This window comes from Metopolophium dirhodum, chromosome 6 (assembly GCF_019925205.1).
Source record: "Metopolophium dirhodum isolate CAU chromosome 6, ASM1992520v1, whole genome shotgun sequence".
NCBI lineage: Eukaryota > Metazoa > Arthropoda > Insecta > Hemiptera > Aphididae > Metopolophium > Metopolophium dirhodum.
In genome coordinates this window covers 38972596-39000356 of record NC_083565.1, presented here as the reverse complement: position 1 = coordinate 39000356, position 27761 = coordinate 38972596, and the positions used below count along the sequence as shown (strand labels likewise).

Below are 27761 nucleotides of genomic sequence, written 5' to 3'. Positions count from 1 at the left end.
CTCCTTAAGTTCCATAATGTCTCTTGGTGGAGTTAAATATACCTTTGTTAAAAAAAAAAAGAATGCTAAGTATTTAAAGAAGTGTTATACTTTCAATTACACAAGTTCTAAATTATATTTTGAAATTTTATTAAATTTTAATTCAAATTTTCAAACTTAGCACAAACTTGATCCTCAATTTGGTTCATCTTATCGCTGACCATTTTATTAATTAGGATTATCGAATTTTTAATTATTGGTTCGATATTTGTGTCCTTCAAAGAGTCCTAGATACAACATACATAAAATTACAGTTGACTATAAATATTGGATTTATTGCCAAAACCAAAGAATATAAAGATCATATTATTACTCAACTGATATTTGTATAATCATTTATTTAAAACTGCTTCTATTTGGATTTAAAATGTGATAATTACTAGATTTAAATATTAAAAATTACATACATACATATATGTTAAAATCATAGTGATACTAATTTGTGTCATGCTATTCATATAAACATATAAATACACTTATGTATAATATACATACATATAAATCTGATAGTGTTTTTTATACAAATAATTTGTCTGCTTAAAAAAAATTAAAGGTATCAGGTTGTAGGTATAGGAAGTTACTAAGTTATTTGAAAATTAACCATATTATAATTTAAATAAATAAATTAAATGTTTATTATTTAATTTTATGTATTTGTATTCACATACATATTGAATAATATTATGTATATTTGTACTAATACTTACTACTACCTGTTCTTTTTCAAAAATTATATTCTTTTCCAATATATTTATTTGATTGCGTAACTCTAAATTTTCTTTTTTAAGTTCTTTCTAATTGAAAAATAAACAAAAAAAAACAAAATAAAAAGTATTTGTTGTAAATAAAAGTTATCATATTTGGTATTTTAAATTCACAGATAATTACTTATTTTGAAATACTAACTTTTTCCAATTCCAACTTGCTGACCTCTTCAGCGTATGCCTCATTTTCATTTAAAAATACAGTTGACTTGGAAATAAGTTCATAATTTTTCTAAAAAAAATGTTTTAAGAATACAAGTGAATTTAAGTGTTTATTGTTATTTATTTTTTGTTTGTTTTTTTTTGTATTTATGACTTAATATTGTCAGGTTATGTACATAATAATTATGTATATTTTTTGTAAAGAAATAGAGTAAACTAGTTAATAATATAGAAAAAAAACTACCTACTGAAAACTAAACCTTAATTCACGAGTAATAAAAAATATTTTTTGATGAAAAACGTTAAATTAATTTAAATCCTAAATTATTCGTTTACATCTAACTGTAATACTACTAATACTGTGTAGTCTGTATAATAAATTAGGTACTTACTTGCTTTAATTCCTCATTTTCAATGACAATTAACTCGGCGGCTTCTGCTACCATTTTATAATAATCCAATTCGGACCCAGTAAAAGTCGGGTTATTGGAAACATATGCCGCAAACATTTTAAAAATAAAAAACTTTTAAAGACTAACGAAATATTAGAAAATATGTATAAATTCTAATAAAATCGAATGAAATCGGTTTGAGTTTATAAAACGCAATGGTTAAGAAATACATACATATACGGATTGTAAATGTACAGATTATCTCCAAACGGGTACATGTATGTATGTAGGTACTAAATAGGCTATTATTCGATAAGATCAAACATTGTTATCGATGTCATATTTCTTTACTATAAATAAACGGTATTTCAATCAATTAGTAACAGCAAAATAAAATATTGATTAAAATATTTTTTATTTTATACGTTTTGATCCATTGCAATTTTAAATGTTCATATGACGAGGAAAACTATTATTAGTTTATTAATTAATGTCAATTTTAAGTCTAGTGGAAAATGTATTAAAGACTAGGGTTTTTTTTAAGGAAAATATAATTTGCAATACTTAATATGGATTTAAGTATTTTTTTTAAACAGAGATCCGAAACATTATTTTGGCTGGGTTCACGGAGTACCCCAGGTCAACCCTTGCACTCCTGCATAAATATTTGGTATTTGGGGTTAAACGTTGACAAACAAATTATAATTATGATTAATTTTATTCTGATATACGGGTTTGCGGAAGAAATGCGAATCGTATGATAGCAATAAATGAGAACACCATTTATTTTGCTACCTGTCGGCGTGCGTTGTGTGGTTAAGCATTTAAAACGCAATTTCTAAAACTTTGAATACCTCTCAAGCATAGAGCTTTGCATTAATCAATGTTGTTCATTCACTAAAATTCATTAAAAAAATTCCCCCACATTATGATTGCAAAAACATTATAGGTTTCTATTTGAATTTATAAAGTTGACCCCCCAAAACCCCCCTAAAATGTTGTTAACAATTACAAAATTGCGAAATCATAATAGATGTTTCTAAATCAAAAAACTTTTTTATCATACATTTTTCTCTAATTTGAATATTTATATGTTAAAATGGCTGTAACATAAATTTTGAATCACCCTGTATATATTTCAAATTATAAACTCATAAGACCGCACTCGAACATGTCTAGCGGGACCCATTATCTTCTTGAAGAATAAATTCAATAAAAATATAAGTTTTATTATTTCAAATAAAATTGCCTTAATTACACATATAACACGTTTATTTGATTGTCAATGTAAAAATATACGGCAGTGAAAAATATGACATATAACATATCAAATACATATAATGAGTTATCATTTTACAATATAATCAAAATGGTATACAATACAATGTATAATATACAAAAATTAAATATACTCAAAGCTCAGTTTTCCCAATTATTTAATTTGTTTGTATTACTAAAAGGATAGTGCCATGTGGTGACACAAACTTCTGTTTTAATTGAGAACTCCCCTTGTTACTTTATTCCTATAATTTATAATTTAAACAAGTTGAACTTATAAAATATAATTATTCAAATGTGTATAATATACTAAAAATTATAGTCTTAAAAATCAGTTTACAAAAATATGAAATGTATATAATAGGTATTATATCCAATGTTTTTGTACTCGAAACATTTTTTATAAATTATTTATCTTGATAGCTGATTTATAGGTATTTATCACTAAAAACCTATAAATCAGCTAAAATAATAATATAATCACTAAATTGTTGAATTTCCATAGTCCTATATTATCTTCTAACCAGGGCTTGAAATCGGTTACCGTTATTATAAACCTATTTGTACTCCCGGTTATCGGTTACCGGTTACCGTGACAATTTTTCATATAACATAAAACATTATAATAACGTAATATGTTTTAGGGCCGTTCTTACAATGTCCGGTAAAGTGTCGGTTAACGCTAACCGACTGATGACAGATTTTATTACCGGCAGAATTCGGCCGGTTAAGTGTCGATTAACTTTAACCGGACATTGTAAGAACGGCCCTAAACCGGTTAAGAACCGATTACTGGTATTTATAAATACTGACTACCATTACGTATGAACTATAATAATATTATGTTTAATTTATTTTAGCCACATAAATGATTATACACTCGTAGCTAGGTACTAATGGTATAATAAATAATAACTTCTTAAAACTATTCTTAAATCATACTATTAGGTATATCTTTGTTTTTTTCTCTAGTCTCAATTCTTGTAATAATAATTCAAATAATTGGTATTCTATATTTCTATTTCCTACCTACCTATCTAACATAAATTATCGTTGGTTGGTAATGAGTAGGGTTCGGGACTTATTGCACACAAGTTGTAGGAAATATGCATGCACATATGCACTTAAAATAACCGAAATATGCGCAAAAATATGCAACTAAATATTATTTTAAATAAAATTAAAAAATTTGATTTATTCATTTAAATTTAGACAATTATTTGTAATTAGTTATTTTTGGACAACAAAAACACTATATCAAAATTATATGATATTATTATACGATGTGTATTTATTTTCGTTTCACAAAATTTACAAAATAAAATGGTTCCATCACTTGAAAAAACTTTTTCTCCAAACTCGGTGATATATTGTCTAATACGCGTATTGTTCGTTATTTTCGGCATCTTTAAAATTACGAAAGCTCAAGAATAACGATTTTAAAAGCCACGACGCACGAAACCAAACTGAATTCTTATTTTCCTTTTACATAGTATTACCTTAGACGATTTACGATAAACGATAGTATACGCAGAAATAATTAGGTATTTCCCTAGTTGCCAAATCCAGCTAATAATGTTATTATCTCATCTTTATTAATAAACCGAGCTATACGGAGAAACTGATTACTGAAAACTGATTAGTCTATATATTGAACAACACATGAAAGTAAAAAAAAATTATAGTTAATCTTTAAAATAAATGTACTTAACATAAAACAAAAACGGAGTAAATATGCAATAAATAACAATTAAACTGCCAAAATTGGCAAATATGCATTTTGCTCAGAAAATGGCAAAATATGCGAAAATATGCAATTAAAATTTTTGTATTTCAATCCGTTATGACTTAAAACAAATTTGAATCTTACTTAGACTATTCTGCAGTCATTATTAAGCAATATGCAAATGCAACAAGTCCCGAACCCTAGTAATGAGTAATGACGGTACTCGATAGTCGATAGTCCCGGTCTCCCTCATCGTATATTGTACTGGGAAATCTAAAAATAGCTTGATTCCTATAACAACACCGGTATTAAGTATACGGGTACAAAGGTTTAGTACAATATTTTTTTTAGAAAACCAGTATTCAATCAGTTACCGATAACCAACATTAATTCTTGGAAGCGGTTATCACTTAACGGTAACCTGTAATTTTGAATCTAGTACCGGTAATTGGTTACCGCTAACAACAGGACCGGTATAAAGCCGGTAACCGGTATCCAAAAAATGTTAGTGGTAACCGATTAAATTGATAACGGTGTCAAGCCCTGCTTCCAACTCATTATCGTATGGACATAATATTATTATCCTTAGTACACAAAGTTAAATACATCGATAACTACTATCATTAAAATTTAAATTAATACATCAAAATATTTAGAAAAACTATGCGTTAAATTATTTGCGTAAGAAGAGAGAGGTTCTAGTTTGTATCTCTACATGAAACTTCTTAAGTAATACGAAAAACCATAAGAATTTGAAAATATGGACTTTGAGTATATAACAAATTATAAAAATCAGATCTGGAAAAACTACATTACTGGAGTAAAAGTGGTGGTGCACATACTTGGCGAATCACCCTGTTTATTATTCTAAGCCCAGAACTTGTTGGAAATGAGACTGCGTCCATCTTATTCTTCTACAAATTTTGGTTTACATTCTCCGGTAGACGTTATAGTGAATCCCAGAGCCTTGCATGATATTTTGCTGAAGAGAAATTTCATTTGATTTCTTTTTACAGGATTGATAACCGTCGTTTCGATTTTACCTTTTCCACGATGGCGAACAGAGGACATATCCTCGATAGACGTCGTCGAGTTGGCGTTGTTGGCCATACTCTCTCTGGGTTTGGCCGTACTTGACTGATTATTCGAAACCGGATTCTGCGTTGCATTTTTCGCGTTTGCCGAAGTAACGATGAAAACGATGGCAACGGTGGTCAAAACCACGTGATTAAACCACATTTTAATCGTGTTACCAAAGTATTTATCACACACGATAATGAATAGAAGTCTAGTAGCGAACGGAAATTTGATATATAATATAGGTACTAAATGGGAAACTTTAAAGTCCCTGTTAAACTATTGTATACTATCCGAAGAAGCGCAATAACACGCTACAAGTGCTTCGAAATATGACTAGTTCAAGCTACCAGCTTGGTATGTGGTCTACTAATTGAAACTTTGCATTACAAATAGGTATTGGGGGAAATTGTACAAAGTGGCCATGGTAAAGTGGTAATGACTCAATATTTTATCGTACCTACAGAAAATAAATAGCTGGTAATATGACGTGTATTGATTCATTTTTATCAAATTTATCAACTGATAAACCACTAAAGATAAAAACATTTGCTGTTTTCGTTTATAACTAATATTTCGTTTTTTGAGGGTGCTAATGTAAGATAAGTGTAACGAATAAATAATTATATTTTATAAATATAGTAATTAATATACCAAATTTTTTTTTTTTCAAAATCAATATAAGTTTATGTTTATTACAATAAAAACACTCCGTCAACTCCGTGTAAAACAACGCCGAGTGAAAAATCTTAAAGATAAATGCTATAAAATGTGTGATATAAGGTGGAATCTAAGTAAATGTTCTAATGTGTAAAATGTATTTATAAGTAATTAAACCATATTTAATAAATATTGGTTATTTATTTTTATTTATGATATGAATTATTTTAACTGAAATTAATCCAAATTTAGTTTACTTGGCCGGAAAATTCAGTCTAAAATGTATTGCCAAGTACTAAGTATTATGTAATACATAATGTAGACCCCATTAAAATAAATACATTTTTTTCTAACTAAGTAAACTAAATTTGGATTAATTTTAGTTAAAATAATTCATATAATAAATAAATAGATAAACACAGATAATGTTCCTACCATCAAGTTTCGTAATAAGTCGATTAACTCTAATTTTTAAACTAATGGCATAAAACTTGAATTTCTAAGTATAAAATTGGTATGTTTCGCGTTTGTAAGACGGAGACAACACATGTGGGTGTGGCGTCCTTTTAAATGGAAATGTTTAGATTTCTGTATATACTTATACACGGTCAAAGTATGCTACCAACTAGGGGGGGGGGGAGTTTAGCCCCCCTGACTAAGATTTATCCCCCCCAAAAATATCCTTTATTGATTTAGATATAAGCCTCCTATAGGTTATTTTTAATAAATAGTTTTGTTAGCCCCCCAGAATTTTAACCCTAGTTGCGCCTATGATGCTACGCCTTCTTTTTTTTTACTTAGCTCGCGATTTTACCTTGTTTTGGATTATAGAATTGGTTTACGTTTAATTAGTTTGGGATAACTATTTTTTAAATAGTAAACTAAACACAATGAAAAGGGCAAAGTGGCTACTATTATGGGGACAATTCATCTATTGGTCTTAATTGTTTATGTTACTATGAAAGAAGTTGTTTAATATGATTTAATTATTTATTATTAAAATTTTATTAAGTTATGTATATTTTATAAAATAGTTTTGTTACTAAGAATGTTCTAAGCTTAATTAATTTAAAAAAATTGATTATAAACTTAAAGATTGAAATAAAATTACTTATTTATCTAAGAAAAGTTGTTGTAAGAATATAATATATTAATAATATTATGTGGATATTGTATTTTTTTGAAAAATAATAATAGATTTTTATTTATTCGCTTAAAACTCTTTCTGATTACAAATTATGATTTCTGAAATGTTTAAGTACACAATCTTGAAGGGTTCATAAAAAAAAAAAAAAATTCCTTCGGACACATTTCCCCTACATCGCTCCACTGTTAAATGCGGATTCCCACAAGGAAGTATCTGTCAGTCTGTTAAATCACAGAACAATATTTAAGCGACATTTTGTTTGATAGCCGATAGCTGGAGGTTTGGCGTTGACGTTATAAATGATTATCTGGCAGTTTGGTTGTGTTGTTTTGGTAGTATAAAAGTATCGTTAAATAGTATAAACGATTTCAAAATGTATGAATTATAAATTAAACTAATTCCTTTTAGTGTATGATTATGCATTAAAGACAATTAAAGTAGGATACGGGTAACTTCAGCACACATTACTCTTACACAAAAACATCAGCAAATTGATTTTACAAAATAATTTCAGATGTATAATATAACAGTGTAATATTATTAAAATAAATGTATGTAGCAATAAATGTAAATCGATAAACATTTTGTTATAATATTATTATCTGTGGGTTTTTTTTGTACTGAGGATATCCGTTGATATGTCGTGTGACGTAATAGAAAGTCTATCGAATAAAAAATATTAGTCGACTACAAGCATATTTTTTTCACACTTTCATTCCGCCTTGATAAAAATAATTAAATGTAAATATAACATACTATGAATAATTACGTCATTGTGACCGAGATTAGATATTTATTTTTGAAATAATATTCATTGAGCATATTAAATTCTTTTCGATGAGTAATAAAGTGTTTGATACCAACAATATCTATTGTATATCATAATTAAATTTTTCCTCAGAGAACAACACATACATTCGTTATAATTGTAATCGGAATAAAAAAATGTTCCCAAGTATGAATCACGGAATTAATCCTCAAAATCAAATATTTCGTTAAATTAAAACATTAAATTAGCATAATATAGTGGAAATTTAAGTAACCTACTTATATAAATACAGTTTAATTAATTTATAAGTATATTGTTTGTTGTAGATATTTGAAAGTGTTATTCGATGGGTAAAACATGATTTAGATTCCAGAAAACCAATTTTGCCCAAATTAATGGAACATGTGCGTTTACCATTAACATCGAAATATTACATTTTCAAAAAGGTAGTCGAGGAACCTCTTATCAATAACTGTCTTAAATGTAAGTTTTTTCTATATATATTATGGTTTTTTACGAATTAATTTATATTTTATATATTTTTAATTTTTTAAGGTAAATATTACGTATTTGAAGCATTACGTTTTCATTTACTTACGTCAGAAGAACTTATCACAATTCCACATAACATCCGGACAATACCTAGGCAGCCTGGTGGTACACATAAAGCATGATTCTGCAGACACAACTATGTCCTACCAATGTTGTTGAGATAGTTGCTTTAGCTGATTTACTTAACTGTACAAAATTGTTAACAAGTTCAGAATTATATATTCAACAACACTTTTCGTACGAAATATTATTGATTATTATGATTCTATAAGGAAATTGTGTTTATTATTGTTATAATATGATTCTTAGAGACGTGGTAGAAGGATAAGAATTCCTGTTCTTGTCATCCGAACAAATGGTTAAGTTGATCGCCAGTGAGGAACTTAAAGTTTAATCTGAAGAAAAAGTAGACGAACTAAAATTGGTAATTGATATATTTTAGCACCTATTTCGGATGGGAAACTGAAGTAATCTACATTCATAAATATTGTATAATTGATTTATAAGTATATTGATTGTTTTAGTTATTTGAAAGTGTTATTCATTGGGTAAAACGTGATATGGGTCTAGAAAACCAATTTTGCCCCCCGTACGTCGGAAAGCTGTTAGTGTTGGAGTATTAGATGATGTACTGTATGCTGTGGGTGGTGTTTTAATGTGTTAAAAGTTCTCAATAGTGTTGAAGCGTACAAACCAAGTACAGGATTTTTGGACTAATATTACGGACACGCATTTGAGTAGACGAAATGCAGGTATAACTACTCGTTTAATAATTCTTAACTATTATTGTATGAACAAATTTTTTTTTAAATAGTTTGCTGTATTAAATGGTTTTTTATATGTCGCCGGTGGTCACGACGGAGCTTCTATTTTGGATTCTATAAAATCATACAACGTGTTGCCACATGAAATTGAATATGATAACCATTTACGAAATCCTATAGATCCATCAGGCAAAGTTCTAGTGTACCACTCAGGATGAAAACTGTATTTGTTAGTTTTTGGGAACTTCTGAAATGGCATCTGCTGAGATGTTGGTTGAGATGCACCCAAGTTTAAAATATAATTTTTCTGTTCAAAACTTAATCTTTTGTTGGTATTTGAAAATCTTACAGGATCATTTTCTTTTCTTGAATCACTTTGTCCTTAAAACAAAATATGCATGCATTAATAAAAGTATAAAAATGGACAATCACTAATATAAGGATACATGAGTTCAATTCACTATGTATTATATTAAACGTAATAGTTAAATTAGTTATTCAGAACGTATAATTTGCTATGTTATGTGTTTGTAAGACTGAGACATAAAAAGCATATACATATAATAATATATTGACATTCAAAACATTCAACTCACTTGCTATCAATAGTTTGAGTTCAAAATATTATCAGTTTGATTTAAACAAAGCTAGTTACTAACCATAATCAGTTGTTGGAGACGGTATCGGTCCTTCGGCTTCTTTCTCCGTCAATAAAATATCATCATCAGAAATGTTGGTAGGATCATTTGAAAGTAATTGATGATCTACAGTATACAACAAAATAAAGGTATAGACGTATAATATTTTATACTAAAACTAAAATATTAAATACACCGAAAATAGGCAAGCTTATGAAACAAATTACTTAAGTTATTTAAGTTAAGTCAACGTTAATAGTTAACAAATAATATATTTTTCTCTAAAAAATGATTAACTTAACTCAGTTAAAAATAAAATAACTTATTCGTTTACAATTGCCATCTGGGTACAACATATAGTGATAGTGCAACTTATAATAATTTTAAAATAATAACTTATTTTGTGTAAAATATGCATCTTATCTTATTCCTTGTTCTTACACACCTATGTATTATGTATAAACTATAAAATATGATTTTAACTTCACTAATTATTTTGCATATCAACTGGATAAATCGAATTTATTACTATAGATCCATTAACTATAATAGTTTAGTTATTATTTATTATAAATTAAGTTGATCAGAAAATATACTAACTATTTATGGTTATATTTCAAATTTATTCAAAATATGTGAATTTGATTATAAACAGAACCATTTACTAACCGTAATCAGTTATTGGAGATTGCGCTTCACTTTTTTCTTCCATCAATATATTTTCATCATTGCTTTTATTTTTATTGAAACTGTCCAATTCAAATAGTTTATCTGCAGGGATAATTTGTATATTTATTTTTTTTAATACATTTTTATTAAATTACAGAACATGAATATAATGATGTAGATACCTTGGTACCTATATAATTAGTATAATATAACAACTTGAATCAAAATGATTTGTGCTCAATTCAGATGAAGCAATATATTGCATCTGACTTAAATTTTCACTGTGACTGGATACAGCTGTAGTTGAATTTTTGCACGTCAATTCTAGTTTATCATCTTTAAAATATAAATTTCACATAATCACATGATTAAACAGACATACAGCAATACAGTGACATAGCATACTAATTTTAAAGTCAGAATTAATATATTAAAAGAGCGAAATAAAAACACTAATGAACACTAAAAACAAGAATAAAATTACATACTGGATGTTTTAACTGTACTCGAAGGCGGTGAAGAGGCATCTACGTTAACCATCATCATATCACTTTGTTGAACAGCTTAAATAATTAAAATAAATATTATTTTATTTATATAAAAATATTAAGGTACACGAATTTACAGAGAATTTAAAGTTTTTATTTAATTAAAGAATACTTACTTACAGGTAGTTTTATTTATTTTTTTAAAAAATCCATCCAAATTAACTTTTTGTCTTTTATTTTTTTTTTGACATGATTCGATGTGTCTTTTCCAATTTGTATCATTGTTATTATTTCGATCACGTAGACAAAACTCACACGTCAAATTCATACTTAATAACTTAATATATTAAAATATTTTTATTATTAGAAAAATATCGAAAAAAAACAGACACGAGAATTGCAAATGAAGAACACGAGTAAAAATACTTTTAAGTTTTAACCATTTAACCATACAAGTAATACGACTATTACACAAGACTCCAAATGTCCAAACAAATTATTTTTGTCTCGTTAGTGGTTAGTCGTTTCGTTATATTTATCACAAACTAGTTTATACCATAGAGTATGGACTGCGATACCAATATAATATAATCCGTATTATTTTTATATATTTCCAATTTATTTTCTAAAAATAGCTGCTTCTGCAGTAATTACTGTCCAACGACCGAACGTGCAGCCCCACCACCGGGCATAATGTGTTATGGTGAGGTGGGTGGAGGTAGAATCGGTGACTGGTTATCATGCGTCGGTGCCGGGTTCGGCCGTCCTATGCGTGTGTAGACGTGTTCCTTTAACGTGTAGTGTACAGATATTAATATTGGTCATTACTCATTACGATTACTTATTTATTAGTGATTAGTTATTAGTGCCTACTGCCTATAGCGCATACTGCATACAGGCCACAGCATAAACTGTCTCTCGACAATAACTGAGTCTTGCACTCTTGCTTATTTGTTGTCTGTAAACAATTTAGTATTTACAAAATTACAACTATATTATATAATAAAAGCAGTCACTCACGCAGGGACGGATTGGAATTTCGGATCAGCCCGGGAAAATACTTTTTTACCGGCCCACTATTTGTTGGGAGATTGGGGGCGACTGGCAAGTGTACCATACTGAAGATCCTCTTCCTTTACTACCACTTTCGTGGGCTTTACGGCTCTTCTTTATTGCGGTTTCCACGTGATCTTTCTTTGAAAATCATATTTTGCTAAAAACAATATGATTTCTAAAAAATTTCCGTGGTCAAAAAATGGATAGGCTAATGTGTATGCTGCTTCAAATTGATTTCCCCTATAACTCAATCCACGTTTTCCTATAAGTTTAACAGCTTCAATCACTCTTGTAACAATTTCGCAGTTTTTTTTATCTCTTTCTTAGTTTCACAGAAAAGAAGTGAACCAATATCATGTTTATTTGAATGGAGAGAAAAAAAGCTGTTACACAATTTTTATATACTGTGCTTTTATCATGTTCATCAGTTCGAATATAAGTATGACTCCATACATCTAAACCTTTAGTAAAATTATTACTTTCTGAAGAAAATGCAAGACACAGATAGCAGAATAATTGTTTTGGATTTTTATTGTAGGTTAACCATTTTCGTTCAGAGCCATTACTTCTAAAGAAAGCTTTTTGAAAATTAAATGGAATTTCTTCATTTAATTTTGGTTTTTGAGGATAATATTTAAAAAATTGATTAAGCTGTGTAATTTTAGGTTTCTTGAATATATCTACAGGGCCAAAATTAAAAAAATTACACATTGATCAGTTTGATAATTTACAAACTGCAATAGACACAAAGACACATAGGTTATAGGTATCTAATAAGTAATAATGAGCCAAATGCTAAAATTATTAAATGGTAATATAATATTTCAACAAATATTTTTAATTGAAAATATTATTAATTCCTTTATTGTCGAAAATTGCAAAATGTGAGATTGACCCTTTTAGACCCGAGCCACAGAATTTTAATTAATATTATTTTGGTCTTTGTGCCTTTGTATGTTAACTAAAATTGTTTCCAAAATTAATAAAAAACTTATTAGGTATAACTTCATTTTTAACACTTTTTTGATGATCGATAGATTCAATTACATTCAAGCCAATATTTGCATTATTTTTATTTCCAATACCAAAAGTTTCATTCTCCAAACTAATATTATTAATGCAACTATCAGTCACCTATTTAATTACAATTTAAAAAAAATATTATACATTCAGTTTTAGTATTTGTAATAGTATAAGATATATCAATTATGTTACTATGATTATAAGTTATAATAATATTATTTACTTTTATAAGAAAAATATGAATAGTTAAATATAATAATTTAATAGTACTTTTATAAAAAAAACAATAAATTACAAGACTTACTTCATCTAAAGTAGATGTTCCAACTTCAACATCTGTAGTAGTTTCATCCTAATTAATAATATCATTACTCTAAAAATAAATCTATAATTATTATACTAGGATGGGTATTAATGAGTTAAAAAGTTTAAGTTAAGTTAAAAACTCAGTTAAAAAAAAACATTAATTTGCCCAGCCTTGTTATTAAATCAATAAATCATAATTTATACTTAAAGATACATATTATCTATAATTTTTAGAAGTAGGTATTAGTTGAATATCACACTAAAATAATTTAATGTATATTGTCATATTAAAAAAATAAAATAGGTACCTATTTGCAAAATATGTTGTTTCTCTCATTCTCCATCAATAAAATAAATTGTAGATTATTGTACTTTGTACAATAAAATAGTAACAGTTTAATATTTTTAATTATTAATATATTATTATTATAATGACAAAGTTCAGCTAAAACTCACTTCGCTATTCTGAGACTTGAAAAATTATTTAATGCTTTTAGAAGCAAAGGCTTCTAAAAGTAGTATTTTTTTATTTTTGTCTCAAATTTTTTCAGCTCCTCCTTTTCGTTTTTCACTACAGTCTGATCCATCTATTTCCATTTTATTTTATAATTCATAACTATTGTAATATAAAATATTTTATGAATTATTCCTTGTTAAGTACTTAGTAATTGAATTGTAAAATTAACCAAATTGTGCTGAATTGCTGACTGCCGATTGCTGATATCGAGGTTTTTAATGATATTTAAATATAAATAATATAAATTTCAAATAAAAATATTCTTATTAGGTATTCATATTAAAGACCCACATCGACTTGTATCGTCAAAATTCGTCGTCATTACCCGCAACCCGCCGGTCCATCTGATCGACGACAACCCGAATAACCAATTATTTATAGATTTTACTGTCCACGGAAATTGATTTTTTGATTACAATTATTGTTATTACTTATTGATAATTAATATCATTATTCAGTTTCCGTTGTAGACGTTGTATACTTGTATCATTACAATTTACAACGTTTCGCGTTATAATATTATAGACTGTTATTACGTAATATCATTGAATGAATAATTTATAATCAATGGCAATATTTATTAATTATTAGATGATAGATTTTTTTTTTTTAATTGATCTTTAAGCCCGGCGACTATGGCCATTAGCCGATTGTGGGGTTTTTATGATTGTAGGTAGTGGGATTTGTAACGGTAGGGATTTTACACGTGTGTGTTGTGTTTGGCAGAATTCCTTAGATTATATTTACGTCTACCTACTATTTACTATTTAGTACTCGGCCCATCGGGAATTTCCCGATTTCCCTATGGCCCAATCCGTCCCTGCACTCACGACCCACCCACCCACCCCCTAAAAAAGTTCTGGGGTATTTACCCCACTTGCCCTACGTGTTCGGCGCCACTGCCTAACACTATTATCTGGACCATGATTACAGTGACAATGAATATTGCACGGAGTACAGCAGGATTCGTAGTCATTTATGTCCCATGACATTTTAAAAATAATTAGAATTCATAATAACTACTCTCTCATAATATTGTATATTAGTTCTTTATTGTTTTTATATTTATTTTCTAGTTTTTGAATGTTTTATATGAAAAGGTTTGTTGTACCATTTTATAGCAAATTTATAGGTCACCACTCACCATAAGTTTAAATATCATAACATATTTAATTATTTTTTATTTTATATTAATATTGTCCTAATTTGTATGATGATATATTTATTATATCTCTATTAATTTTACAGTAATTGAATGTATCATTAAGGTCTAAAAAATCAGCACGGTTTTCCAATGATTAATATACGTTAGTGGCTACTCGCTTTTTTGTTTTTACTCAGCTTCGCGCCATTACCGTCGCGCTGGTTTAGCATTATATTATTTAATAATGATTAGGTATGTTATTCTTATATGTAATTGTTTTTTTGTCTTCTTAAATCTTATTGTTATATGATAATAATGTACTTATAATAATTGTAATAATGATATCCATGTGCAATTTATTAATTATATATTATTTAGATTTGATAATACCTAATGATTTGATAAAACTAATGACATTATTAAATATGTGAGGATAATAAATTGAATCACTTGGACTAATTAAAACTACAATAACAGTATGAAACCAGCAAACAAATAATCACCGATTAGAAACATGAACAGCAAGTCAGTAACTAATTGCTAGTATTTTATAAAAGATCTATAAAAACTAATCCCGGAAGACAAAAAGCGTTCAGCCAAAACTCAGGTCAATGTTTATATAGATGATCAATAACCATTTTGATAAAGGTAAGAAATATTAAGTTTTTTAGCTAGGTAAGAACTAAGATAAAATTACAGTCTGATCTGTTTTTTCTGTAAGTAAATTATGATCTGTTTTGTAAAACCTTTCATTTTTGTTAATATTTTTAATTTTTTTTTTGGTATTTCCACAATAGTATATAATATTTTATTACCTATAAGTGATTATTATAATGTAGGTATATAATACAGCGAAACCTCGATAACTCGAATCGGTTGGGAGCGAAAAAAAAATTCGAGTTATAGAAAAAATTGTGTGTACTTATATTGAAATGCAGGGGCGAAGATATTCCTTCGAGTTATCGAATATTCGACTTTTAGACGTTTGAGTTATCGAGGTTTCACTGAATATATTTTGAATACCGTGTTTGATTGATTGATTCATTTATTAGGTAGTTTAAATAATAATAATGATCGTTGAATATGAAATGTATATTATAGTGGCTTCGACGTGGACTTGAAATATTTTAGATTCTGAGTGGACGATAAATGTATTGATTGGGTAGTAGTGAAGTGATTTTTATTTCTGTTTGTCTACACTTTTAACTGTAGTAAAAATGTTTTGATTTTCAACAAGAAATTATAACTTGTTATAACTTTTGAGGGTCAAAAGGAAAATGTGTCCAGTTTATATCAATATAACTAAGAAAAATCTATTTTATTTTTTATTGTACTCAAAAAGGAATAACTGTAAAGAGTAAAAATTAACTTTTTTAGTGCAAAAACTTTTAACTTTTCACCTGCAGTAGACATAACACAATTGTGCATTTTTTAGATACTGAAAATTCACAATAGTTTCACCCAATTACCCACTTTTGACCATAAATGTTAATAAAATCTTGTGTTAATATGCTTTAAAATGTTATTTAAAATTCCTCAACTATATATTTTTGAGATAACTAAGCATGTGTGTTTCCAATAAGCTTTTAAATGTCGTAATATTGACAAAATTCATCAAAATCTCGAAAATTTGAAAATTATTTTGTAGTTAAAAATTTATAAAATACTCATTTTGTATAGACGAGGATTTGAAATGTTATAAAAGATTAGTAGTTCATATCGTAACCAGTATAAATCTAACACAGTCTGTATTTATTATATATTTTAATTTTAAATGTGAACGTAATTAGATTTTTAAACAGAAGATAGCGTTTGAAGTTATTTTTTAATATTAATTAATTTTAATATTTTAATTTATTAATTAATATTTTTATAATAGACAGACCATCTTTGTTCAGAATCGTTTTTCGTACATAATGATTTTATATCCGTTCGATTCAAAAAAGACGCCCACGACCAGTATTACTGTTTTCAGGCCGTGCCGCTGCCGTTATCTTATGAGTGATTATCCCAACACACACACACACTCAACGTTGTTTAAACATAATAATAATCAAGTAATAGGTTAATCACTGTTGTTTAATATTTATTTATTTATTTATTGAACTAACGTCTGGGAGGCTCAAGTACGGTTATGTAATATGACAAATGGTTTTTCTAATAGCTTTAGAAAACAACTGCTACACCTCATTGGTTTCGTTGCTGTAACTAGTGCAGTGTATTTGGTGTGAGTATTCGGTCTATGGTTACTTTGAATTATTTTTTCGTTGTAAAAAACTAAGACGTGTTTATATTATTGTAACGTACGTGCATATCACAACGCAATTTTTTGTACACCCGTAATATGTAAGCGCAAAGCCCCGCACGAAAGATTTATCATTATATTTGGTATGAGCTCAAGTATAGTCTTTGCTAATAGTGTGCAATATACTTATCGCGCAACAACTATACTGTACCTAGGTACTTATATTTTCGGCCAAAAGCTTACCTAATCATTTTTATTTGTACAATTGTACCAGCTCTATTATTAATGGTCGATCTATTGTTTACGAACGTATTCGTATTCTTATATTTATTATTATTGTTCAATATATTATAGGTAAAGACAGCTGCCCAGTCCACAAACCATAAAATTCGTGAGTTAATTATTTATAATTATTTTTATTATTAAACCTATTATAATTATTGATGTGAAATATCTTTTTGCGAAGGGGGTCGGGTAATAACCATATTTATTTATAATAACCCATGGCGCAACGTTCCCAAAGTTTCAATTTACAAGCCCCAGCAATACCATTATTACCCGCAGTTGTAATCATTAGCCATAGATCACCTAAGCTGTAGGTACCATATATTATTGTCTCATCGACGGTTGGTGTGAATTTTGTGAATTTTCTTCACATCTACCAGGTATCCCATAATCCCAAATGTTTTTATTACGTGTTGGGCCAAAAGGGCCGATTTCTTTTTAATTAATAAATTGTATTATTGCGTATTGGGCAAGTAGTGCCGATTTCCTTAATAGCCAATTTGTTTTATTAAATTCTTGTCGGAGGCCAAAAAATTTGGTTATTATTATTATTTATTGGTTTATTTCATAGACTATTATTGACAGATAAACTGTGCATTCTCCATACCCTACTATAGGTTCCCAAGTGCCGACATTGTTAGAAAGAGATAGCAAATACATATGTAATATAATGGGACCTAGGTGTATGCTATATTTTTCTAAAAATGTTGTTACCTTTGTTGTTGAACTATTCTCTCTCTCCCTTGCTATCGGTGAAAATGCTACCTAAGTTGTATTCTATCTTAGTCTAAAAATGTTGGCTAATGGATCTCTCTCTCTTTGATATCAGTCCATTTCTTTATAGGTCTATGGCTTATTTATATAATCACTAACGCGCAACCAAACGCAAAATCAATCGTATCTATACAATTATAATTATACATAGTACTCAAGTATACACCAAACATTACGTGTCTCATCACTCATAAGTTTTGTCCGGATGTCCAAAAAATTACTGGTTGACCTGCTTACCACCATACACACTTCTAATCAATCGATATAATATTATAATAAAAAGTGTTTTTATGACTTGTGATAATACTTTTAATTTAACAGTGGATTATTTACGATTCGTATCGATACTATTAATAGATCGCATGCACAGTTTTTAGTCTTAAGTCTTCAAATTACCTACTGGAATTAGTATACAATTGGCAATGCAAAATACAAAAAAAATACCAGAACCCATTAGATGTGAACCAGCAAAATACGAGTATAAGAAATCGTGTTATGCGGAGATATATCGAGTACTACAATCCTTCCGTAAGTAAGTGATAATAGTGATTTAAACTTATGAATGAATATTAGTAAAAATGTATGTTTTTAGAGATGAGATTTATTGTGATTTTCAACTAGAAACAAATGATGGCAAAATTATAAATGGTCATAAAGTGGTTTTAGCATCGGCTAGTCCATATTTCCATGCAATGTTTACAAATTGTGACGAAAAAAATCAATATCTTGTTATTATGAAACAGTTAGATTCAACAGCCTTACAGCTGTTAGTAAACTTTATTTATACCGGGGAAATTACGGTTACTGAAAACAATTTACATGTAATACCTAATATAATACGGAGTTTCATTTTGTAATAGACGAAAACATAATTTAAACAGTGTATTTATTGTTTATTTCTCAAGGTTTTGTTACCAGCTTCAAATCTTTTGCAGTTACAAGAAGTAAAAGAGGCGTGTTGTGATTTTTTACAGGCACAAATGTGCCCTAAGAACTGCATTGGTATAAATGCATTAGCTGATTTACATAGCTGTAAGAAATTGTTAACAAGTTCAGAATTATATATTCAACAGCACTTTTTGTATGAAGTATTATTTACTATTATGATTCTACAAGGAAATCGTATTTATTATTAATATATTATTTTTATACATAGAGACGTGGCAGAAGGAAACGAATTCCTATACCTATCAACCGGACAAATGGTTAAGTTGATCGCCAGTGATGGAGTGAAAGTTCCATCTGAAGAAAAAGTAAAATTTATTATTATTATTATTTTGAATTAAGGAAGGAAAAATTACATAATACATAATATATTTTAAACACAAAATAATTGATTTATAAGAATACTGATTGTTGCAGATATTTGAAAGTGTAATTCGATGGGTAAAACATGATTTGGGTTCCAGAAAATGTATTTTGCCCCAATTAATGGAACATGTACGTTTACCATTAACATCCAAAGATTACATATTGAAAAAAGTAGTTGAGGAACCTCTTCTTGACGATTGTAAGTTTTTTCAATAAATATACTTTTTTTGCAAATCAATTTACATTTTATCATTCTTAAGGCAAAGATTACGTAATTGAAGCATTACATTTTCATTTACTTGAGTCAGATAAGCTCATCACAATTCCACATAACATCCGGACTAAAGCTAGACAGCCCGGTGGTATCGATAAAGTATGATTCCGTTATGATTCATTTCTATTTCCAATATATTTAACGGTTTAATTGTAACAGGTTATTTTTGTGGTTGGTGGTGAAGGACATAATGTAATTAGCAGTACAGAATGGTACGACCCAAATATAAATCAATGGCATTTTGGACCAAAATTGATTACACCACGTAGTGGTGGTGGTCTAGCTGTAGTAAAAGATAATTTTGTGTTATATTTGGGTGGCATAATAAATAGTCGGTCTGTTGATGTGCTAGATTTATCATCAGAATCACCTAGCTGGGAACCAACCGTTGAAATGCTAGTAAATAGATTTAACTTAGGAGTTGGTGTAATAAATAATTATGTATATGCCGTAAGTTATGTCGAGATATACGTATTACTTTATAAGTCGTTTTCTGTAACAAAGTTGGTACTTATAAATTGTATAACAAATTCTAGGTTGGCGGTGATGACGGTAATAGTTATTCAAATAGTGTAGAAATGTTTGACTGCAAAACTCAAGAGTGGAGTATAGTAACTAATATGTCTACTGGAAGAATTGGAGCTGGGATTGGCGTACTGAACGATATTTTATATGTGGTAATGCGATTTTTAATTCGTAATAAAATATTTCGATAAATTCAAATTTTAAATTAATTTAAAACTATGAACTGATTTAAACGTTTGGTTAAATGTCTGCTCAATTTAATTATTTAACTATTACATGAAAAACTGAATGTTTTCTTTGATCGACTGAACAAAAGTATTGAAACTCTTCTTATTTGTTTAACTCTGTTATTTTTTTACAGTTTATACATATCGTAATAAAAAATTAGGTTATCTTATTAACAAAGCTGGGCAAGTTAACCGATATTTCTCAACTTTTTAAAGTTAAGTTATCATAAGTAAAAAATAACTAAGCTAACTTAAAATTAATTTTAAATATAAATTAATTTGGGTACCTAATTAGTTAAGTTTTATACATTTTCATAACAATAATAACTTAACTTAAGTTAAAAGATAAGTTACTTTTTTATTAATATAGGGTGTCCCCAAAAAGTGCGCCAACTTTTAAATCTGCCGCCATTTTTTTTTAAATTTTGCTTTCAGCCCTGTTCTTATCATTTCTAGTATCTACTACTACTCCGATTTAATAAGTTAATTAGTTGTTGACATAGTAATATTAACTAATGGACAGCGCTTAGAGAGAGAAACCAGTGGACGGGATACGAAAGAGAAAGAACTATGTGTTTGGGAATATCATGGAGAACAATTTACATTAAGTTTTTTCATCCATACGTATTACCAATATTATAGCCACGATATAGATATAGAATACATGTAAAACACATGGCTGAAAAATTATAATGTAAATGGTTTTCCGTGATATTCCCAAACGTATATAGTTCTTTCTCTCTCACTCTTTCTCGTCCTCGTGAACTGCAGACAGGTTGGTGTGGTGGGCGCTGTCATTAGTTTATAGGCCTTTGGTTGTTGATAAGTAATTACAAGAACAGGGTTGCCAACAAAATATTTAAAAAATGGTGGCAGATTTAAAAGTTGCACACTTTATGGGACATTCTATATATGCTCTTTGTTATAGCGATTATATTATTATGAATAAACAATTACAGATTTATTAAACGTCGTACTTTCAGGTAAAATATTAATATGTACCTAGCTAAACTTTGAAATTATATTTCATATAGCAATAGTCACTATAGTAATAATGTATTTAGTACAATCGTCAGCATATATTGCTCTTTCTGGGCGTTCTCCAGTATTTTAGACTTATCGCATAGTATAATACTCATAAGGGTATTCGTAGAACGCATGTCAATCTTGTTATGTCATGGAGATATTTACGTAAAAATATGCTATTTTCGTTGAAAAATGAATACAACAAATATACATTTAAAAACACGAAAAATTCGTAAATAACTTAATTACTGACTTACCCTAAGATATTTTCTAATATTTAGAGTTAAGAGGACATCACACCCACATATGTTGTTTCCGTCTTACACACGTACGACATAGACAAAACTTGTTTACGCAGTCTGAGCAGGACTCGCTCAATTTTAGTTCTAGAGTAAAATTACTTATTATAAAATTGAATTGTGGCAACATTTCTGAGGGCAAGTCGTTTCTTTTTTTTTCATTATACTCAATATAACGTTGATTATATTGTTTAGAAATAGAAATAATTTCAACATTTTTAAAATACCTTTAACTTTTCAAAATTTAAATTTAAAAAAAAACGAAATGATTTGCCTTCAGAAATATTGTCACAGTTTAATTTTATAATAGGTATTTTTACTCTAGAACCCAAATGGAGCGAGTTCTCCTCAGACTGCGCAAACGCATTTTGTCTATGTCGTACGTGTGTAAAACGGAGACAACACATGCGGGTGTGACGTCCTCTTAAAGTTATCAAAAAAAGTAACTTATAACTTAACTTTTAGCTTTTCAAATAGTTAGTGCCCATCTTTGTTTATTAAATTTATTAGTTTATTCATTATTACCTATTAATATTAAAATGTAGGAAATGTTTTAAATTGGTAATACAACATATTTAAAAAGAAGCAAAAATTTTACAAATTTTATTTTATTTAGTGTTTATTTTTAACATTTTAGCTTCATTTTTTAATTTTATTAAATACCCATTATTCATACTTGATCAAGCTTGATTATTAATTTTTAATAATATTGTTGATATAATATACTTTTTTAATTAAAAATCATAATGTACTTTACCTATTCATTGTTTAATAAATATGTATTCAATCATTTTCATTGAAAAATGCTATTCAATAATATTGTGTTTTGAAGTTTTTTTCTCTAGGGCAAGTGATAATTATCCGCAAGTTGTATTAATTGATTTCACAATTTTGTAGGTAGGAGGTTACTATTCTGGGCAGATGCTAAATTCTGTTGAAAGTTATCATCCCACTCTGGATAAATGGATATCAGTCCCGGAAATGTGTTTGAGTCGCTGTGATTTGGGTGTCGGAGTTTTAAATGGTTTACTGTATGCTGTAGGCGGCCATGATGGATTGCAAGTTCTCAGGAGTGTTGAAACATTCCAACCAAACACAGGAGTTTGGTCTACAATTCCGGATATGCATTTGTGTCGACAATATCCAGGTAATAACTCGTTTAATAATTCTAAACTATTTTATGAGACATATTTTTTTAATATATATTTAAAATTAAAGTTTAACTTTTTATTATAGGAGTAGCTGTGTTGGATGGGTTGTTGTACGCCGTCGGTGGAGATGACGGAACTTCCGCTTTGGATTCTGTAGAATTTTACAACCCCAACAATAATACCTGGACCATGGTTACAGCGCCAATGAATGTTGCACGAACTTGTTTAGGAGTAGTAGCCATTGATAGGCCACTACATTTTAAAGCTTAGCAGTTCGCATTCATGATTATATATGATAGCTATAAATTATAATATACATTAAGACATCGTTAAGACGCTACCATTTAATACGGCATCCCGCTTAATACGTGGATTCTTTCCGGTCATTAGTATTATTAAATGAAACATTGTTAACAAGCTCCCGCTTAATACATAATATTACAGAATCCGCTGTCTTTCCCGACCACTCATATCTTATAACCAAAATTCCACTTACTACGTAAATAAAAATGCCGTTGAATTGTTTATCTTATCTTCATTTTACACAAACCTTTATGTACTTGGCCCGGTAATATTATGTGTTCTGGCACGGCGCACCCGTAAACCTATTACCTAATTAATGTTATGGATTCATAAAGGTATTGGACGGTATTTTATAACTAGAGCCCGGAACTTGATGACCTAAAAATCTTTAAAAATTGCACACAAAAAAAAATGTTAAAATGACTTATGTATATTAAAAAAAGACTTAAAAAATTACCACAAAAGACGAAGGACTTTATTTAAGGTACGTGCCTCAGTTTAAAAGGGTGGTGGGTGTCCTGGAGACTAGAGGTATTGCACATATTATAATAATTTATTAAGTGTGTACTAAGACTAAGCCAATCTTTCCCGGTTACCATTTACATAAATACGTAATTACTTATATGAATTTATAATATTTTATTACTTATATAAATTATTGTGCTTCATAAGTTAATGAAGTTCGCCACGCCACTAATTCATGGCATAGTTTACATGACGTTTGTATTGTGTTACTAGTCATTTGTAAAATGTTTTAAACGTGTAACAGGTTGGATCCTGCATAACTGCACGTTTCAAGAGCGTATTAGGCGGGATACCACATATCACACCATCCCGTATAATACGCGGTTTTATTGTATACTAATATTACATTCTTAAATTGTATGATAATTTTTCTTTTAGTTTTTTTTTTCATTGTACAGTTTTTGTTGTTTTATTATAATTGCCCACATAACAGTATTTTATTAAGATACTAGCTGATTCCGAACACTTCGTAACCCGTTAAATGTACAAACTGTATGTGACTCAAACTTTGTTCAATGCGTTATTTAATATTCGGTGTATGATGTTCTAGATTTATCTTAACTTTTCAGTTGCCCGGAATAAAAATTCTGATTCGCAGCAGTATAATATCAGGTAGGCAATCTACCTGCGGTAGATCGCGGACCCCATGCGTTTTGTACGTAAGTGTATGACTTGACTCTAAAGTATAAAAATTGTACCAAGTTTGTCATTTTTACTTAATTCCACCCACGGAGGATTAATATAATCAACTAATACGAAAGCCTAACGCAACCGTACTAAAATCCGATGAATAAAAAAAAAAAAAAACAAATCTAACACTTTTTAAATTAGCCTATATTCTTCCCAGAGGTCTGATCTACACACAACCATTCATTTTTATCTATACTAACAACTCTCAGCATAGTGTATGATTTAACTCTTAAGTATCAAAGTTATACTAAGTTTGTCGTTTTTACTTAATTCTATCTACGGTGGATTAATATAATCAATTAATACAAAATCCTAACCTAACCTCACCGTACTAAAATCCGATGAATAAAATAAAACCAAATTTAACCCTTTTTAAATTAGTCTATCTTCTTCCCAGAGGTCTTATCTACACACAAACATTCATAGACAAAAAATAATAATACGAATCAAGGGCAACGAAGTTCCCAGGGTCAGCTAGTATATATATATATATATTAATAAAAAATAATAACAAAAATCAACAAACATGCCCGATTTACCAATAGCCAACCAATATATAATACACTATAATTATTTTTATTTTTGTTTTTTTCTGGACAACCCTTATCAATTAAGAGTATGAAAAATAGATAGTAGCCGATTCTCAGACCTACTGAATATGCATACAAAATTTCATAAAAATTGGTCAAGCCGTTTCGGAGGAGTATGGTAACTAACACTGTGACACAAGAATTGTATATATTAGATAATATAATATTTACATTTTTTGTAGAATTAGCTCTTAGATATTTTTTGTCATTAAAATGTAAGGAATAAAACGCTTTAGGTCCTAAATAATCCATAAATTTCAAGTCTATACTTTTTTTAATATCGTAGGCTATAATTTATCGTTTATTAGTAATATTGTTCATTGATAAAAGAAATAGTAGATTTCTTGTATAACTGACATGGAGGTAGAACACCAAGTTCAAGTTAATTCATAACCAAGTTTATAGATCAAATTTTATTTATTTTGTTTAGGCAGATACGAAAGACTTTATTTTGCTGTGCAATTTATGGTCTCGGTGTATTCTCAGTAGCATCCCCCCCCCCCTACTGAATACGTACGTCGGTACCTAACACATGTACGGTGGACACTGAAAATTAAACTACAAATTATTGTTCATATGCATACCTACACTTGTATATCTCTAAATATCACCTCTGCTATGGGAGCTACAGTTTAAGGTTATTATAAATTTATTTAATTATATAGATATCAAATTATGTCTAATAATAAGACATTATGGTAGAATTACGATTGAGAATTGTCATTATTAGGGATGAGAAGTTATAGAAATTGCATATTTCTGTCCATGTCTTCTATTTATAGCTAGGTAAGTAAAAAATCTGTTATATTACCCGGGGAGTTAGTGTGTTTTGGTGATATTTTCAGAAATAGCATATTAATGATTTTTCGTGCATAATATAAATGCATTTTTAGTAAGTTATTATTATAATAACTAATAACAATAATTGAACACAAAACATGTAGTTTCAATAATACAGCATTCATGCTTAAAATATAAAAAGTATATTAACGTACCGTATTATTATTGAGTAGTACTTAAATTGCAATATGAAAGTCAATAGAACATAAATACTTATCAAGGCAGTATATTGTATTATATTTTAGATTTATAGAAAGCCGTTCGTTAAAAACAACACAATTAATTACCTGCGGCACCTTTGTCACATCGCACAAAATAAAATCATAAACTCGTCAATACTATAACTTAACGTATTAATCGATTCATATCAAAAGAGGGAATAATACAAAAATCACTCTTTATGAGGATCATACAGAATCGTCACGGCAGCTGTCTTTTACACAAGAGGATCCAACTTCCACGCCAGTATGCATTTCGACAATATTTTTGTCCTTCAAAGCGAATGCGTTCATATTATGCAGGGTGTCCCGCGAGAATTTACCCATTAAGATATCTCCCGAGATAATACATTTATCATAAATCCGTTTTATTAGACTCGCAGAGTCGAGGACTACATTTGTTTTATTTTTAATTGAATTAAATTTGATGGGTAAAAAAGTTAAAAATTTTATTTTTATTTTTAAAACGATCGAAGATAGTCATTCTATATTATAGTTTAATTTTCTGAAAATGTTGATCTCTCAACATTTTTGTTTAATTTTTACCACGATTTTTAATATTTATTTTAGTTAATACAAGTGAAACAGCATAAAACTGATTTTGTCCGGGCGGCTATAGTCTCCCCCCCACGGCTAACGGGTATATCCTCAAGGGACACCCTTTATGTAGTATATTGAGTTATTTTCCAGCATTCGGTATGACTATCTAATTAATTATCTGGTATTATACATAAATTACATTCGGTTAACGAATTGATTATTTGTACTCTCGCTACGCATGTAGGGATTCTCGAGAGCATACGATAATAGTCACGTCCCAAATCACATAGGTAACAAATTTTCATATAATATTGGTGTTCGAATCACTTCAAAATCTTACCTAGAACTCAGGAGAAAAATATCTCTTAATATACTAAGTGTTAAATATACAAATCAAAACACGTAATAATATATACGTCGCAGTGACTTTGAGCATCGAACTCAACCCCGTATCCACGAATACGACTACATACTCGGGTAATTGATTTATATCAATACAATTTAACAATAATTTATACTTATAACCAGTGCTGTGAAAATATGTGTAATACCGCCGGAGATACACATATTTTGCCACCCCATGACCCTATAATATAGAAAAATATATATTTGAACAAACATAATTCACTATCTTTTTCTGCATAATTTACATCAGGTCTTTTCATAGACTCAGAATTTGATTTCCTATCAATAATTAACTTTTAAAATAGGTACATCAGTACATCGTACATGTGTATTCACTATTCATACATAGGTACTCAGAAAAT

At 28.7% G+C, this 27761-nt stretch overlaps 3 protein-coding genes and 1 long non-coding RNA gene across 6 annotated transcripts; 1 reads left to right on the top strand and 3 right to left on the bottom strand.

The window, feature by feature from the left end:
- Nucleotides 1–50: 50 nt before the first annotated feature.
- On the bottom strand, nucleotides 51–1982 carry LOC132946720 (uncharacterized). Of its 2 annotated transcripts, none has more exons than XM_061016777.1 (4): nucleotides 1358–1982; nucleotides 946–1035; nucleotides 747–833; nucleotides 51–266 (listed from the first exon to the last, which is right to left on the bottom strand). In XM_061016777.1, exons 1-4 carry the CDS (start codon nucleotides 1472–1474, stop codon nucleotides 138–140), a joined length of 423 nt encoding a protein of 140 aa, XP_060872760.1. In that variant the 5' UTR covers nucleotides 1475–1982; the 3' UTR covers nucleotides 51–137. The 2 variants fall into 2 exon arrangements, with proteins under 2 accessions (XP_060872760.1, XP_060872761.1); XM_061016778.1 differs by having other exon boundaries at nucleotides 753–833.
- Nucleotides 1983–2565: 583 nt separating this feature from the next.
- LOC132947362 (uncharacterized) lies at nucleotides 2566–5967 on the bottom strand. Its single transcript, XR_009664902.1, has 2 exons — nucleotides 5405–5967; nucleotides 2566–5343 (listed from the first exon to the last, which is right to left on the bottom strand). It is a non-coding gene; the product is annotated as an uncharacterized LOC132947362 (long non-coding RNA).
- A 3451-nt stretch (nucleotides 5968–9418) lies between these two features.
- On the bottom strand, nucleotides 9419–11454 carry LOC132947811 (uncharacterized). The gene is made up of 6 exons (XM_061018041.1): nucleotides 11302–11454; nucleotides 11126–11200; nucleotides 10820–10973; nucleotides 10638–10739; nucleotides 9990–10094; nucleotides 9419–9711 (listed from the first exon to the last, which is right to left on the bottom strand). The coding sequence occupies exons 4-6, from the start codon at nucleotides 10678–10680 to the stop codon at nucleotides 9419–9421; spliced, it is 441 nt and encodes a 146-aa protein (XP_060874024.1). The 5' UTR covers nucleotides 10681–10739; nucleotides 10820–10973; nucleotides 11126–11200; nucleotides 11302–11454.
- Nucleotides 11455–17358: 5904 nt separating this feature from the next.
- LOC132946062 (kelch-like protein 2) lies at nucleotides 17359–25340 on the top strand. 2 transcript variants are annotated; one of them, XM_061015882.1, is made up of 11 exons: nucleotides 17359–17807; nucleotides 18833–19003; nucleotides 19049–19296; nucleotides 19381–19556; nucleotides 19632–19728; nucleotides 19838–19985; nucleotides 20047–20159; nucleotides 20220–20510; nucleotides 20597–20737; nucleotides 23035–23284; nucleotides 23374–25340. In XM_061015882.1, exons 2-11 carry the CDS (start codon nucleotides 18898–18900, stop codon nucleotides 23556–23558), a joined length of 1755 nt encoding a protein of 584 aa, XP_060871865.1. In that variant the 5' UTR covers nucleotides 17359–17807; nucleotides 18833–18897; the 3' UTR covers nucleotides 23559–25340. The 2 variants fall into 2 exon arrangements, with proteins under 2 accessions (XP_060871865.1, XP_060871866.1); XM_061015883.1 differs by having other exon boundaries at nucleotides 17360–17807; nucleotides 18833–19007; nucleotides 19068–19296.
- The last annotated feature ends 2421 nt before the right edge of the window (nucleotides 25341–27761 follow it).